At 35.0% G+C, this 18,684-nt stretch overlaps 1 protein-coding gene across 2 annotated transcripts in view; it reads right to left on the bottom strand.

Moving 5' to 3' along the window:
- Positions 1 to 18,684, bottom strand: part of EDIL3 (EGF like repeats and discoidin domains 3) — a 441,707-nt gene that overhangs the window by 296,806 nt on the left and 126,217 nt on the right. For both annotated transcript variants that reach the window (XM_001146806.6, XM_526867.7), the window contains exon 2: positions 16,091 to 16,219. In XM_001146806.6, coding sequence (XP_001146806.1) covers positions 16,091 to 16,219 — 129 coding nt within the window. The remainder of the gene's footprint in view (positions 1 to 16,090; positions 16,220 to 18,684) is intronic.

Raw genomic sequence — 18,684 nt, 5'->3', positions numbered from 1 at the left:
TAGAAATGCTTAGGGCTGAATACTGAATATTCTGTGTCTTCTGAGACATAAATAATATAAAATTTCAATGCTTTTAAAAAATAAATGGTGATGAATTTAAAGACAGAAAATTACTTCATGGTAGAATCTTGGCAAACAGTGTGTGTGTGTGTGTGTGTGTGTGTGTCACAACCAAGTATTTCATATGGTTACAGTTATTTCAAACATGACTTTTTACCATTTTTATATCTGTGAGGTCTTTTAGTAAAATATCATTGCCTTTTCATTGCTTATATTCCAAAATAATTCAGAAATTTTACGATGGCTTTGAAATGATGTGTTCCCAAAATATAGATCCACACATTTGGCTTAATTAAAATATATTTTGAAATTCAAAAGATGAAGGGGGAAGAAAAAAAAACAGTGGGCAGGTCTAACTTGAAGAAAGATGAGATATTTCCGTGAAATCTGTACGTGTCATTTTGGTCAGGGGGAATTATCTTTTTCATGTAGTTTTAACTCATCTCAAGGACACTAACCATAAGAAATAAAGCACAATTTCTGCTTGATTACGTAGAGCTAATCTAATGTGCTACTGCCTTATGTAACAGTGAGTTAATGACTGCTTTAGAGGATTTTTTTTCTTCCTGTTACAATAAGAGCTAAAATTAAATGTTTTTTTTTTTTTCAGAATCATTAGGACCTTCTTGAAAGGAAAATAGTGTATCCACATTTGGGTGTTAATCATATAACATTGACAATGTAATTTTCTTATCTGCAAAACTTGTCTCCCTAGGCTAAATTTCTCCTTAATTGGGATGTCTTTAAAGAACTCAACTGATAAAAAAGTAGACAGGCCTAACTTTAAGGCAATGAAAATTGAATAAAGGTGCAGGACTATTCAGGGTGGGCCCACACCACATTTTTCTTATCTTTTAGAATATTTTCAAGTTTTGAATGCAAACTATTAATTTCTACCCTTCTAACAGATCCAATCTGCGGACCAAAAAATCTATATATCTTTCAAAACTTCTAGAGGCAGGGAATTCAAAATCTCATCAAGGAACATGTCATATCTCTCTCCCAGAGCTCACCTCTAGAAAACAATGGACTAATGAGGCCCATTCTTTAACAGGCCAGTCATTCAAATATTTAAAAGCTATTGTAATTCTTTTCTTAACTGAGATAAATATCCCTACTTAATTTTACATATTATGGTATATACACCCTAGTCATCATTTTTGTTGACCTACTCTTGATAAACTCAAATTTGATAATGTATTTTAAAATATAGTAATGAGAATGGAAACAGTACTCCAGATGTGATCTAACTAGCACAAAATACAATGGTGCTATTACCTGTCTTGTTTAGGCGGCTTTATAACAACCAGCAATCCAACATTGTAAAGAATTAATTTCCTTTCCTTCCCTCCTTCAGCTACATCTTTTTTTTAAATTATATTTTAAGTTCTAGGGTACATATGCACAATGTGCAGGTTTGTTACATATGTATACATGTGCCAGCACACGTGTGATTATTGCGGCACTATTCACAATAGCAAAGACTTGGAACCTTCAGCTACATCTTATGGACCAATTCCTAGAGTACTGGGAACTGGTAATCTTATCTTCTTGCTGCCTAAAGGCAAGATTAGTCAGAGGAGGTCATGCTTGGGGTTGAGTCAAGGGAGAATATAACTGGCATGCAAACAATGTCAAAGGTATCTTTGCAACGGGAAAGAATTGCAAAATTTTGCAACAAAGAAAAGCCTTAAAGATATACTTTCAATCTTTCACTTTCTCTCTAGCAAATAATCTAGTTTGCATATATTTCACATGTAGTTGATTAAAGTCCACAGACAGGAAAACCAAACATTTGTTCTAATGGAAACAATTTCCTTAGTGTCCAAAACTAGTGTCCATCCAGCAGAATATAAACATTTTGTAGCTTCTCATGAAATTTTCCATGTCAACTGACATTTCTAGTTGTAGATGTTTCTCCTGGAAACCAGCTTTAAAAGTTTACAGCTGTTTCTTCCAATAACTAATTTCTGGTTAGAAATTCTAGATTAAAACTTAGCATCAATTTCAGTCAATGAGCCACATTCAGCCCTTTCCAAATCAACTACCTATTAGACCAAGTCCTGTCAAAAATAAAATAATTAATAAATCAAAAAATAAATTTATCTTGGAGGCAGAATAAAAATGTAATAGAAAAATGTACAATTTAAACAACGTAATCCTCAAAAGAAAAGCCTGAGGTAGTACTTAAATGCTGTTCAGATAAGAGCTTTGTGTTCTTTTGTTTTTATGATTACACACTTGAATAATATATTATCAAGGGAAGTTATAGAGTCATATTTCTGGGATAATTTTGGAAATAACATTGAAGACTATATTTTGGTTCAAGGAGATGAATAGAGGCTCTATATCCAGGGTCTCCAACTTCCATGGGGCATGAACCGGTATGGGTCCCTGGCCTGTTAGAAACCCGGCTGCACAACAGGAAATGAGCCTGAGCCCCGCCTCCTCTCAGATCAGCAGCAGCATTAGATTCTCATAGGAGCAGGAACCCTATTGTGAGCATGCGCATGTGGGTTATCTAGGGTGTGGCCTCCTTAATCTAATGCCTGATGATCTGAGGTGGAACAGTTTCATCCTGAAACTATTCCCCAACCACCGGTCCATGGAAAAAATTGTCTTCCACGAAACTGGTTCCTGGTGCCAAAAAGGTTGGGGACCACAGCTCTATGGAATACAGATCCACATTACCTTCCTGGTCTTGCTCCCAATCCTCCCCATAAACACCTTATAAACTGAGCAACCACTAATGCTAATTCTTCTAGAAAGTTTCCCCATGTCTCCTATTAAAACACCTTATAAACTGAGCAACCACTAATGCTAATTCTTCTAGAAAGTTTCCCCATGTCTCCTGTTTTTCTGCTTTTTTATCATTCTATATTTGCTTAAAATGTTCCAATATCATAATGTCTACAGATTAAATAAATTTCCATCTCAGCTCATCTCACAGAAGCCACCACAACCATAAAATCTGATTCCTAGGACAGGAAGTGATCTTTCCCCACTTGATACCCATAGCACTTTGTTCCCCTCTTATGATAATTGTTTTCTGCATTGTATAATGATTACTGATATGCCTGTCTTACCCTTTCTCAAATTTAAGTATTTAAAAGGCAGAGCCTTTAACATCAGGTCATAGAGAAAGGGTAGATCACAGGCTCTCCATGAAGGCTCAATACACATTTGTTAAATGGAAGATCCTAATGTTCTTTTTCCCCTATGATTCTATCTTTATGCAAAACCACAAAAAGCTTATTGTTGATCTATCATATCCAAGAAACTAATATTAATGTGCTATCATGAATTCCAACTTGGTATTTATTATACCTTTACAGGATTCCCATTTTGCAATCTTATAAAGAAAAAAATCAATTCATAACTTATTTGCTCTAAGCATAAGGAAAGCTAGATTCCTAAAGGACTGATTCCTAATTATGCAAGCATTACCTACATTACTCATAAATTTCATATAATAAAAAATAGGGCTCTCTTTTTCCCATATGAAATGAAGTGATTTGTCAAATTATATGTTGAAGGAAAGAAATTTTTTGAAAAATTAAAAGCTGACAACTAAATTGCCCCCAGTTTGTGTATTCATGCACCAACAGGAAAAAAAAAAAAAACAACCTGACATAAAAATAATAAGTCAGTACTTATTGGACATTTCAATAATTTTATTAATGACTAAAATGATGAAAGAATAGTCAGAGGCCTAGATGTTTGATTTCTGCACATAGCTTTAAAATAGTATATAAGGTTTAATTATTTATATCACTTAATTAGTAACTCCTGGGTGGCACTTATGAGCCAGACACTGTTTTAAGATCCTTACATATATTGAATCATTTAATTTATACAAAAGCAGCCGGGCACGGTGGCTCACGCCTGTAATCCCAGCACTTTGACAGGCCGAGGTGGGCAGATCACGAAGTCAGGAGATCGAGACCATCCTGGCTAAAAGAGTGAAACCCCGTCTCTACTAAAAGTACAAAAAAAAAAAAAAAAAAAAAAAAAAATTAGCCAGGCGTGGTGGTGGGCGCCTGTAATCCCAGCTACTCGGGAGGCTGAGGCAGGAGAATGGCATGAACCTGGGAGGCGGAGCTTGCAGTGAGCCGACATCACGCCACTGCACTCCAGCCGGCGCGGCAGAGCGAGACTCCGTCTCAAAAAAAAAAAAAAAAATTTACACAAAAACCCTTTGAAGTTGGTACTGTTAACCCCAGTTTTACAGATGAGGAAAGTAAGGTGGAGAGAGATTAAGTAACTTGCTCAAAGTCACAGACTTAGCAAACAGAAGTACCAAGATTTCAACTCAGCCTGGCTAGCTTCTTAACCACACCCCCATGATGCTGTCCTTGAAAGAATGTGTTCCTTCAGATATTTACACACTACAGAATTCCAGTAGAGCATGCTCAGCATGTAAGAAACACTGGAATTAGAAGTATTATTTTTGGCTAGGTTCTGTGGCTCATGCCTGTAATCTCAACATTTCGGGAGGCTGAGGTGGGCGGATTGCTTGAGCCCAGAAGTTCAAGATCAGCCTGGGCGACATGGCAAAACCCTGTCTCTACACAAAGTACAAAAATTAACCAGGCTTGGTGGAGTGTACCTGTAGTCCCAGCTACTTGGGAGGCTGAGATGGGAAGATCACTTGAGCCCCGGACATTGAGGCTGCAGTGAGCCATGATTCCATCATTGCACTCCAGCATAGGCGACAGAGACCCTATCTCAAAAACAAAAAACAAAAAACAAAAAACAAAAAAAAACAACTTCCAAAGAAATATTATTATTATTATTTCTTCGGGTTTGAAAGTAACCCTCCCCATATGTGTAACAGGCACAGCTTAATTTGAACACAAGCACTGCAGTGTGCAAAAAGCATGGAACAAAATTGTAGGTTTAACACCTGTTCTTCCACTGAGCAGGAATCAATGACCTTGGTCTAATCATTACATTTATCACAGAATCCCCTTCCCGTTTAACACTGACATTGATATTAGCCCCCTTGTTTATTTTCAGGTTATTTTATGTGTGTGTGTGTGTGTAAATGAATGGTGCACTCTGAAAATACAGGCAAAATTAAAGGGAAAAGGGTGAGGAAAAAAGTCTTTGTCTTTGGCATTACAGTGACCGATAAACTGCATACAAAGACTATCTGCCCACACACTTCAGTGTTTATCACCTGATGTCCTAATAACCAGCAGGGCTCATTGAGAAGTGAGCTTTACTACGGTAGTTGTGGGACAGGAAAGCATTGTGGAAAGTAATACAGCTGGACCTCCATATTTAAGAAGTAATGAAATCTAACCTTGGAAGCCAGAGGCTGTGCTGTGATGCACTCCAATTTATCTATTGCCTGAAGAGCCAAAGTCATTGGTTAAAAGATAGCTAAGTTGACACAAACAGCATGTGTCTTGTTCTTGAAAATGTTTGTAGCTCCTTGTGCAGATGAGTAACAATAATGAGTTCTGTGTCCAGTGGCTCCCTGTGATTTGGATGAAGCACTTCTGGTTTGATTTCACAATGAAACCTTAGCAGATAAAGACATTGTGGGGTTATATGAACACATTGTATTAAAAAGGTGTTAATTCTTATTTGAAATTTGCTATATTTTCCAAGGATTAGTACTTAAGAAAACAAATATCTTTACTGGGTTCTATCTCTGGCTGAGAGATGGAAATTTTGCCCTCCCTATTTTTCTTTCCAGGCCTTGATTAAAATAAAAAGAAGATAACAATAAATATTGATTGTTGTCTATTTTAAATCATAGCTTGGTTAATTTTATACTCTCAAAGGCCAAAATTAAATATAATCTGGAAATGATTCAGCCCAATTCTACTCTCATTATATGACTCATTTAAAAATTGTTACCCATGTACTTTAAGCATATGGATTATGGAATTTTCTTCACATAAATACTTTGATATATGTTAAACAATAAGTTGTCTTACAGTACAAAGTCACCTTGAGATGTAACCTAGTTTTTCTATGGCTCCAGGGAATGTGGCCAAACAAAACTCCATAAACGATGACATCTACTTTAAGCTCTTTAACAAAGAATCCATGCCTCTATTTCATCTCAGTAACCCTTATGCTTTATTGTAGTAATTCCTCATATCAAATAGCATGATTCTAGCACATAGGAGGTACCAATAAGATTTGTATTAGATGTTACAGCAGGAGTCTGTAAAATTTTCAAGAAATTAATCCAACCTATCAAAACACTTATGTATTTATTTACTTATTTAGTTAGTTTGAAGCAGTCTCTCTCTTTTGCCAGGTTGGAGTACAGTGGCATGATCTCAACTCACTGCAACCTCTGCCTCCCAGGTTCAAGCAATTCTCATTTCAGCCTCCTGAGTAGCGGGGATTACAGGTGTGCACCACCACACCTGGCTATTTTTTTTTTTTTTTGTATTTTTAGTAGAGAAAAGCTTTTACCATGTTGGCCAGGCTGGTCTTAAACCCCTGAACTCAAGTGAACTGCCCGCCTTGGTCTCCCAAAGTACTGGGATTACAGGCATGAGCCACTGCTCCAGGCCAAAACATTTATTTTCAATGAATTCTTAAAGTGTCATATCTTTGTCTTCATTCTATCTTCTGTGTTACTAGTAGTATGAGGAGAGATGAGAACAAAGGCTGTGTCATTCATCCGTTAGCCCTTTACTTTCTTTGTCCACTTACCCTAGGCTTTCTTTGTCCACTTACCCTAAGCCTGTTCCATACTTTAGATTGGGGTCCTACCAGTCCGTGGCCTGTTATGAACCAGGCAGTAGGTGAAAGAGCATCACTGCATGAGCTCCGCCTCCCGTCAGATCAGCAGCAGCATTAAATTCTCATAAGAACACAAACTATTGTGAACTGCATATGCAAGGGATGTAGGTTGCGTGCTCCTTATGAGAATCTAATGCCAACCCACCTTCTGTGGCAAAATTGTCTTTCATGAAACCCAGTCCTTGGTACCAAAGAGGATGGGGACTGCTGCTGTAGATGCTCTAAAACATGATTTAAGCTTTCTTTGATTAAATGCTTATTCCTTCTCTTATTGGTCTTGATTTTAGAGAATGTCCCTTTCTTTATAGTTTTTATTAACTAAACTCCTCACTCGTCTTTATATATGCCTAGTTCTAGTTTACCCTTTTTTAAATGTTTTATGGCCTACTACAGTAATCAAATGTTTGAATGAAAATTAAAGGATATATAATCACATTATTTAAAAAATATATTTGATAGGATAACAATCTCTTCTTTTTCTCTTCATGTGTATTTTTCTTTTCCTATTATACAAATCAAATAACTCCAAATCTATATTACTATGAATAAGTGAGCATAAGTCCATTAAGCTTCCTCTTCATTATAAATCTCAATTTCTCTGATGATAACATTTCAACACCTTGTCATAACTGCTTAAAAGTTAATGTTTTTTAAATGACTTGCTTTATTTGGATACCATAGTTTATGGTGCAAATAACTTAATCTAAAGGAAATAACAATAGGTATAATTTCCTAGAATAAAGAAATAGATTCATGTTGAAAATCAATGAAGAAGATGAAATCAAGTAACAGAATGAAAGATTGTAAAGATTTTTGGCATGTTTTACATAGTATCATATAAGTGATTTGTGAGTCTTCTATAGATTGCTTTTCCATGAAAGGGAAAAGCTGGAAGATAAAATCTTTCCAGAGATTAATGCTAAATTTGCCACTGTGGCCTATCACTTTGAATTTGTAATTTTCATTTTCATAAGTGTATAGAATTATACATTTTGGCTGTGCCACAAGTGATTTCAGGTTAGGAGTAAAAGGGCAATTTGATATTACCTTCAACTTTCACCTTCCTATTTTTTCAATAATTTTTTCTAAAATGTAAAAAAAAAAAAAAATCTAAGTTTTTCCTTAAGAGATTTTACCTTTTTACTCCTTATAAAAATAATTGAAGAGCTTTTGCTAAAGCCAATGTGATTAGGATTTGTGTAATCATGGCCATATATTTGTGTATAACATAAAAAGAAATATCTGCAAACATACCTATGTGTTTATCAACTTGTTGCTTTGCCAATAAAACTCTTCAAAAATAAAATTAAAAAGAGAAGCAACATTCCACAGCAGATTGTAAAACTAGCCACAAACTCCTCCCCTTCTTGCATCCGCACATTTGTAAAATGAAATTGCATATATTCCCCTCAGAAGTGTTGTTAGCTACTGTGAGGCAAGCCGAGATTTGAAAAGTGCCTTTTAGGACTCGATCTTTCTTACTACGTTTGACACCTTTGCCGCTGCCACTACGTAATAGTAGAGATCAGTTAACCATCTTCTATCCAGCGCCAGCTGACTGCAGACGCAGATATGAGTGCAACAAAGACGTAAAAGATGTTCCAGAGATGAATATCCACTTAGCTGTCTCACACACTTCTGAGATAATATTATTTTTTAATAAATCCATTAAACTCTGTGATTATTTGTTAGGCAGTAAAATACATTCAAATACAAAAGCAGTTATTCCCTATGAATAAGGACATACTCCTAGAAGAAAGGACAGTGGTTTAAATGACACACATCAATTTCTTAATGGGTCATTGTCTTTTCTTACAAATAAAAGCTTTACCACAAACTGGCTTTTAGCCTTTGACTGGGCTAGAGTGGCTTTTGGTACTCAATAATATCTAAGGTTCTTTGATGTTATACATTTTTTTCTTTCTGAAAGTTAACATATAATTGTCACAGCTTGGAATTGCAAACTAACAAATTCTAATCATTGTCATTATTAATAAAGCAGAAATATTTTTACATCAATAAGCTAATGAGTTTATGTGGTATGTTACAGAATTTTTACACATATAAAATATAATTACTTTTCCATAATATATGCAAAATTAGTACGAAAACTTTCCCTTAATTATCTGTCATCTTAACTGCACAATTATATTTGTTTGTATGAACTTATATTTACCCTTTCTTATTATTAGAAAAGTAAGTAAACATAACTGTGAAAATAAATCCCTTTGACCCTAGTTGACTGGAAAATTTCTTAGCAATCATCTATTGGCTAGCAGCTTTAGAGAAAGTATTTTAGTCCGTGAAACATAGCTCTCATTATGGTAACTTCTAGAAAAATGGATTCAATCATGAGTCTAAGAAGTAATCTTAAGTAGAGGGGAAAATAAACCACCCCAACAACTACTCACAATTTCATCTACTATCTGAAAAATTTAACTGAAATTTACCAAATCCCTCATTTGGTAACCAAAGTCTTGAAATCTAAAATAACCCTACACCACCCAAGAGAGCTACTTAAGGCTCGTTAACTTTCTGATATTTCATGAACACTAACAAGAAGTCTTTCGGACAACGTCAGACTCTATTATACTACTTGATATTCTGACACTGATCGCCTTCTGAAAGATAAACATGAATATGGCTATTCATAGAGTGAAATGTACAGTCAACTTCTAGTTTTTTAAAAAATGTGTATGACAGTCTGTATTTTCTGGGATAAATATATTCAATTTTTCATAATAAAATGAAAGCTGAAGAACAGATTATTAGTGACAATATAGGAGGGTAACACATTTAATAGAATCTGAATTTGTGTTAGAAAAGGGATATCATTACCAAAGTGAAATAAGTTTCTATGGAATATGATAGGTAAAAGAGGATAAGAGAAGATAAAACAGAATAAAATAACTTTTCCTGAATATATATATGTATTTTTTACATGATATGCTATATATATATATATTTGGAAATGAGAAGCCTGGCCAGATGTCAATGTAATTACAGAGAAGATAAAAAGAAATTATAAATTAAATAATATACAGTACTATTATCCTGTACTGACCTACTGTCAATAATACACATACTTTTAATTTTTTCCAAGTGATAATGAATCTTATCTTACTACCAAATTCCAATGTTTATATTCTTTGTTTTGTCCGATCATTTTAACAATATTTTACACATATTTATGGCAAAGACCATTTTTAACTGCTATATCCTCAGTGCCAGGAAGAGTGGCACATAGCTGATACTCAAATATTTGATAGATGAATGAGTAAGCAAATAAATAAATAGACAAATGTTTGTTTTAGCCATTTAGTTTTTTTCTACGAATTCTTCTACATGCCACAGTCAAGCTCTTTCTCCACAACGCCAGCAAAACTGATCTTCCGTAAACCAACAAGATCATCCATCAATCACATGTAATCAAAGGAAATGCTTACCTTGCTTAACTGCCCCACAGTACTTGACATTGCTGATTACCCACTCCTTGAGACATTGTTAATCCTGAACTTACTGTGCACCACACTTTCCTGGTTTTCCTTCTACCTGACTACTCTGCCTCTCTGGCTCCTTTACAGATTTCACTTTCTCTGCCTATCACTTAAATATTGATGGCCTCTTACCGCTTTGTATTTCTAATTCCTCTATTCTTTCCCATGTCTAGCTCTTCTATTCTTTGCTATTATCCTGTTTCTAGACAGACTCATCCATTCCCTTAGCTTCAATAACCATCTATGTAATTATGACTTCTACATCTATGCTTTACTTCTTAGATAATATCTATCAAATTTGTCAAATTCAACATGTGAAATACTGAACTCTCCTTCTGCCTCCCAATCCTGTGTATTGTCATTTATAATATCTCAGTAAATGATACCCAGTTGCTCAGGCCAGAAACTGGGGATGCCTTTCTTTACTCTTAGTTTCTCCCAAACTCTTTTTCTTCATACCCCATAAATAAGCAATAATTGTCTATGGTATCATCTAAATACTCAGTGACTCTCTCCTCTTCATCCCGTTAGTTACCACATTGACAGAAGCCAAGATCATCATGTCTAGCCTCATCTGCTGCAATTGCCTTCAAATTGTCCCCCTGCTGTATTTTGCTGTAATTTGTTTTCCATATTGCACCAACAGAAATACAAAATCTCTCTGTTTTTCTTAGTAAAAAGTTGAAATTTCTTTAAACACTGTACCAAACTCTAGAGTATCTGCCACTTGTCACCATCCTCAGAGTCAGTGCTGGCCACCATGTCCCTTCTCTCTAAGTTCTAGCCACATTTAACTTCCTTCAGTTTATGACATTATACCTTTTTTTTTAATCTCCTGGTTATTCTACACACTATTTTCTCTGTCTGGAATAGGTTTTGTTGTTTGTTGTAGTTTTTAGTCTGCAATAGATTGAAATTATTTTTTAGATTTATGTCTAGATGTTACTTTTTCAGGTTGGCATGCATTCCTTTACACTTAGCTTAAGGCAAGACATTTGCTTTATATTTTTATGGCTCCAGGTACTTGTATCACAACACATAACAACATATCTATCTATCTATCTATCTATCTATCTATCTATCTATCTATCTATCTATCTATCATTTATTTTTCTATTATCTATCTCCATCTTTCTGTCTGTATGTCTGTCTGTCTATCTGTCTCATCATCTAAACAGCAACTTGTTTATCATTGCCCCTCCACCATTCAAGTAACTATTACTTAGTAAACACTCAATAAATATTTGTTTGAAAATAAATGAAAACTAAGATTTTATTTGTTTAAAAAAAGTCACTTATTTTTTCCCTTTGATTACATTAATATACTATGTATTTGAGTTGTAAAAGTTTATACTTTTTACTAGTTTAATGGATTATTCTGATAACACACATAGGACAGTTATGCCACAGAACTTGTACAATTTAAAAATTCTCAAGATTTCCATTTATGAACTGTATAAATATACTGATAGGCTGGGAGAGGTGGCTCATGCCTGTAATCCCAGCACTTTGGGAGCCAAGGTGGGTGGATCACCTGAGGTCAGGAGTTGGAGACCAGTCTGGCCATATATATATACATGGAGAGAGATAATAGAACATTTATATATAGAGAGAGAGAGATAATAGAAAATTTCTGCATGAAATGAATGTGTCATAATATAGCTCCCAATTACACAGTGCCATCCAGGAATGTGAGTGAGTAACTGGGAAGCAATTTGCGGCTTAGCCACATGGTGGTCTGTCCACAAATCCTCTGGAGAGGGGGGCAGCATTCAGTGCACATCTGTGCAAACACTGATTAATCTGGGTAATGCCTTCGAATTCAAGAATTTAAAACAAGGGCTTTCTCTTTGCTTTGTTTGAAGAGAAGTTTTCCTACTGCCATTTTCAGATATCAGAAGTGAATCTTAATAACTCTAAGAGGCTGAGCACATTGAGTTGTGTAGGTGTGTGTGATAGCTGTGTGTGGGGATACAGAGAGGCAGAGAGAGAGAGAGAGAGAGAGAGAATGAGAATGCAGTATACAGAAATATCAAAAAATGTCCAAAGAAAAGCAATGTTGTCTAGTGAAGGAAGTTTACAAATCTGAGAAAGTCAATTCTGCCAAACTATCCTACGTGACACAGGAATGCAAGTGATGTGAGTATTGATTGCAAATGTGTTAAGTGTTTTGTGCTTATCTGACATTATATGCTTTGTGAGGGAAGAATAAAAGTACAAAACTGGATGAGGATCTCTTGAAATAAGTATCAACAACCTGAAACAAAGCTACTGCAAAGTAGTAAGGTTTGAGGTAAAATCATGAAAAGTTTTTCTCTAAGCATGCATTTGAAATTCTCCTTTCCAGATGAACTGCAATGAAAAGGGTATGTGTCTGACTGTAGAATAAACAGGATAAACATAATTTTAAAAACTGGGATCAAAAAACAACTTTTTCTAAGCAAATATAAATGAGATTATTTTCTTTCCTTTGGAAATTAAAAATAAAAAGATTCAGAATTTCATAATATATATGGCTCAAAATTCATATGGTCTGAAATGGATAGAAGAAACCTTAGACACATCTCTATCTTTGTGGTAACTAATATGTAAGGAAAAATACAGACTAGTGACAGCTCAAATATTTTTTGTCTTTTAAGATATTACCTCAAAATACCCACATGTTTTTTGTTTGTTTGTTTTTTAAATTCCAATACACTCTGTTTCCTGCATTGGTGCTAGATAACAACAGGAGAACAATAACAAAAAAGCCTTGGCCAAGCCATTTATTTTTATTTTTATTTATATATTTATTTATTTGAGATGGAGTCTCTCTCTGTTACCTAGGCTGGAATGCAGTGGCACAATCTCAGCTCATTGCAACCTCTGCCTCCTGGGTTCAAGTGATTCTCCTGCCTCAGCCTCCCTAGTAGCTGGGACTACAGGAACCTGTTATTGTGCCCGGTTAATTTTTGTATATTTGGTAGAGACAGGGTTTCACCATGTTGGCCAGGCTGGTCTCAAACTCCTGACCTCGTGATCCGCCCACCTCGGCCTTCCAAAGTGCTGGGATTACCGACCGGTGTGAGCCACCATGCCCGGCCTTTTTTTTTTTTCCGAAACAAAAACGCAGGATGGTCTTTAGTAATCTAATGTTTGAAATATTTGATCCCAATATTAGTTTTAAAAATATGAAAAGACCCAAGGTAAGCTAGATATTAAAGGCATTACTACCAAGTATTACTATTCAATCAATATTTAGTACACCTTTCATATGCAAGAAAATATGAGGCTAAGAAAAACAGTAGAAAGGCAAATAGGGTAATGTTTCTGTCATAAATAGGTATTGAACTTGAAAATTGTGCTTGATTTCTCATTATTTTCTGATCCTTTATAAAAATTATGTCATAATATAGGAAAGTTGTATTCAAGAAACTGTCAACACTTTAAGACTTTAGGAAAGTTTTTTCCTAGTATTTTAATGTTAGAACACCAGCACATGAAAATAGAATTGGTGTAACTAATATCCTATACTAAATGATCAAACAAATACAAACTAAATACATTTCTTCCAAAAACTCCTAAATACAGCCCAGAGAAGAATAGGGTTGTATGAAATGTATAATTAAAAAATATAGCTTAAAATAATACAGTATAACTATCCAATTTCTGAATATCAGAGATGTATACTAATATGTAATAATGAATCTGAGTAGAATTTAATTCTATAAGCGTTTAATTTCCCAAAGTCACACTGAACTAGGTGGGATATGGCAGCGTGCTTAGTTTTTTAAGTGTTGCTGCCCATAGTATCAGTCTTCGGACAAAATGGTGAATGTTGGATTAATATTTAAAAGTATAGCCCAAAAGTATACAAGTATTTACTTTAAAATTCGGCTGGCCGGGCGCAGTCGCTCACGCCTGTAATCCCAACACTTTGGGAGGCCGAGGTGGGTGGATCACGAGGTCAGGAAATCGAGACCATCCTGGCTAACACAGTGAAACCCCGTCTGTACTAAAAATACAAAAAGAAATTAGCCGGGCGTGGCGGCAGGCGCCTGTAGTCCCAGCTTCTCCGGAGGCTGAGGCAGGAGAACGGTGTGAACCCGGGGTGCGGAGCTTGCAGTGAGCTGAGATCGTGCCAGTGCACCCCAGCCTGTGCGACAAAGTGAGACTCCATCTCAAAAAAAAAAAAAAAAAAAAAAAAAAATTCTGCTAAGATACTGATTTCTTAATCATTTACCTACATTTGTTTCTCTGATTCCAGATTTGGATCTTTCAAATAGTGCCAAAAATATTATATACTATTATACAACTCGAAGGCACTGCCAATTTGGGGTTGTTGGGCTTAAAATACAACACTAAAATTTTACTCTATTCATACATTTCTACTAGGGGTATTTATGACTCTAATTTTCTTCAGATATACAGACTTTCCTGAGGATATGATTCTCACATTAAACTCTGAAACTCAAATGTACATATTTGAAGCCTGGGTCAAAGTGGTTACAACAGTTTTATTTCGATGGCACTGTGTCAAACCTCCTAAAATATCAGTGAGTTAATAAAAGCATTAAAAGAGAATTATCTTTGAAGATGAATTAAATGAACAAAGTACCTTTCAGCAATAATATAATTAACTTCTTTGGATAACATATATTCATAATGCAATATAAAAAATAAGGAAAATTCATTAAAAAAATAAAGCACACTACAATCCAGTAACTAATGGCCAAAGATGGCAAATTAATGGTTTTATTTAATTATTCTTTCTTTCATTCAACCAATAGTTACTGGATTTTTACTATGCATAAGGTAATTAAGTTAGGTGCACTGGGTACAATGATGGGTAATTCAGACTGATCCCTGGACGTTATTACTTTTCTTTTTCAAAACTATTTCCCCAAAGCCACTGAAGTGTCCTGTTTCTCTAAGGTTTATGCAGGTTGACAAAACATGTTTGGTTGCCTATAATGAAGAGATATATTCCATCTTGTACTCTTCGTGGTACTAATGCGAAAAATATAAATTTTTTTCAAACTTACCTGTGGTATTAACTTTGAAAATTATTTCTCTCTTTAGTCAGAGAGAAAATCTCTGCACAAGTTTACATGGTGTTAAATTATTTTAAAGTGCAGCTATTTCCTTAATGGGGACCTATGTGGAAACTACAGAAGTTACTCTAAATCCATAAGTATACATATTTCGCAGATTTTTAAAAAAACTATTTGAATGTAACCAATGACACATTAATTTTTGCAGAGCAAATTTTTTAGAAAACTTTGAAGAGCACTGCATCTGGAATATCCTTTTCTTTATATGCTTAGAAATATAAAATATATTTATCACCTAAGAAAAGTAATGATTAGAACAGCTACAAAACGCTGATGGATATTCGAAGTCCCTAAAAAGATCCTGTTTTATTTACAGTGATAATTTAACTTGAATAAATTGACTTTGGAGTTATGTATTTTATTTGAGAATAAAATGTTAAATTTATATTAATATTAGAAATATAAGAAATGTTATGTTTATGTATTATTTGTAATGTCTTTAAATTTAGTGTTAATTACTAAAAATATTTTAAAACTTAAAGAACACAATTAATATAATTTCAATATAAACTGGAAATGATACAACTGAGAATCCTACACAAAAGTAAACTAATTAGGAACATACAGCAATTTTACAACTAATCTCCATAATGCACCACAGCCAAACTGCCAGTTATTCATGGAAACAAAAAGATAACTACTGAAATGCTTAAATTTTGCACTTACCAACCTCCACAACACTAGAACAGTTGGGGTCTGTGAAGCCATCTGGACACTCACAGGAAAAGGAACCATCAGCCAATCCTGGCAAACAGATACCTCCATTTTCACATGGATTGGGATCACAAATATCACCTAAGGCATAAAAAAAACGAAATTGACATTTTTTTTTTGTCTTGGGCATTGAAACATACTAGTTTACTTTGCTATGGATGTTCCCTTGGCAAAGTCAAAAGTCAGGGTAATATTAAGATTCACACATAAGATTTGCAAGACTCATTTCAAACCATGTACTCAAAAAAAAATACTATGTAACATGGTAAAAATTAAACTGCATAATTCAAACACTGCCTCTGAAAGCTATTGGTTCAGTTTGGAGTTCCTTCATAATATGTAAAGAGAATGTTGTCTAATTGGTTAATAAATATTAACCTAAATATCTGTAATAGACTGGTGTCATTAATTACTCTAATAAATACCTTCTTTATATCCACACAGTTTACTCTTTAACTCTTTAAAGGACAGGAGTTTATTTCTGGATCCCTAGAATCTGGACTTGTCCATGTGACTTGCTTTGGCCAGTAGGTCGTTAACAGACTTGAAGACAACAGAGATTTGAAAAGCACTTGAAGACATCTACTTCCTCTCTTGGAGTGCTGAGATCGTCATGTGAATGAATTCAGGCTAGCTTGCTTGAGATGAGTGAAAGAAATGTGGAAGGATAAGAAAGAAACTGCTACAGAGAAATAACTTATGACATAACAGAAACCCCACAATACGTGGCCTTGGCTGTGGCAATGGGTGGCAGATAGTATTTGGAAAAGCAGTCATGGCCACGAAAAGCTAGAAAAATGGCTACCCATTTTATGTAGCGAGTAACAATTGATAAAGCTGTCATCTGAGGTAACTGGGGAGGCAGAACATGTATGCGATAAACTTTTCATATGAGTAAGGAGATTTCCGGGCAGACTGTTAAAGCATCAGTTGGCTCTTACTGCCTGCATATGATAAGGTGCTACAATAAAGAGATGAGCTAAATAAAGAACCAGTCCGTTTGAAAGTAAAGGGAAGTAGTATACAAGGACCAGGACTTGTGTTAGAAAACACAATTGTTTCTAAACTCCCACCTCTCAAAGTGGTAAATTATCGAATGCCAGAAAGACATGGCCCAACATAAATATCAAATCATGGATGTGGCTACAAACCTCCCTGTGAAAACATTTCAAATAATTCAGGTGGAGCCTGAAAGATCTTCTCAGCTAAATAAAAGGGCTTCTAGAGACCTTAAGGATTGTCCCTGAGAAGGCTGACATACCCAAAGTAGCACTGATTATGTCTGGAGTAAAAAGCAGGCTTCAGACAGAATCATGGGTGTGGCTTTATTGCACACAGGATTTGAATCAGATGCACAAAAACCCATACAGTTTTAAAGGGAGCTTTGTAGGTGAAACTGCCACCTCCTGGACTCAATGAGTAAGGGACTTTTCAAAATAAAAAAGCATCTGGGCACCAACTTCCTACTAGTTTGTATTTCTTAGTTATGTTATTCTCTGTAAGGTTTTTCACATGAGAATTATTTAAACTCTTTTCCAGATGAAGCACTTTAAAAATATTTGAAAAATGAAAATTCAGGTTATGATTTCTGTCAAATATAAACCAAGTCATTAGCCACACTAAGATGATAGATTAAAACAGTACCTAAGTGCTGGAGCAGACCTTAGAAAAGAGAGTCATAAAATGAATGAATTAATGTTTGGGGAATACCAAAGAATTTCGCGTGGCTGGACCATGGAGTATTTAATCTGGAATGGCTAAGAAAGTATAAATATGTTAGATCAGGGAGGATTAAAAAGTGCCATTGTAATTTTTAAGATAAGGAATCAATGAGAGAGTGTCTAACATTTTTAACATGTATTTTAAAGTTTGGACATGGTCAGATCTAAATTAAGAAGACAATCCTGGCAGCATTTTGAATGGGGTGGTTGATGACTGATAAAGATACTTCAGTAGACTTGCTATCATTTATATACTTATCATCTATCTATCTATCTATCTATCATCTATCTATCTATCCATTTATCCATCCACACATATAGCTAGCTAGCTATCCTTCCATTTGTCTATCAATTTGTCTATCTGTCCTTCTAGTCCTTGAGTACCTATTGCATGGTAGGCAGGCACTGAGGTAAGTGCTGTATATACCAAACTAAATAACAGACTATGGAGCTTAGTGGGAGAGATAAAAATGCAGGAACAATTACAATTATACTACACAGTAGTAACACCTGCAACTGGTATACATGATCCAAACTGTGGGACCAGTGGAGACTTTTAAGGAGACTCAGCGCTATCAGGTGATGAAGAGGAGAGAGCGTATGCTTAATATTCCAGGCAAAGGGAATAACACACTTAAAGGAAAAAGGTCATGTCTCATTCCAGGAACTTCAGGTAGGCCACTGTAGCTAGAATATAAATATGTATTAGAAATAGAAAATGATGAGGTCCAAAAGGTAGGAAGGCCATATGAATCAAGGTCTTGTATGCTGTGCCAAAAATTTTGGAGTTTATCTTCAAGCACCGGAAAATTATAAAAGAACTTG

Source organism: Pan troglodytes, chromosome 4 (genome assembly GCF_028858775.2).
Source record: "Pan troglodytes isolate AG18354 chromosome 4, NHGRI_mPanTro3-v2.0_pri, whole genome shotgun sequence".
Lineage (NCBI taxonomy): Eukaryota > Metazoa > Chordata > Mammalia > Primates > Hominidae > Pan > Pan troglodytes.
Note: the sequence above shows the minus strand (reverse complement) of the source record. Positions and strands in the feature narration are given on the sequence as shown.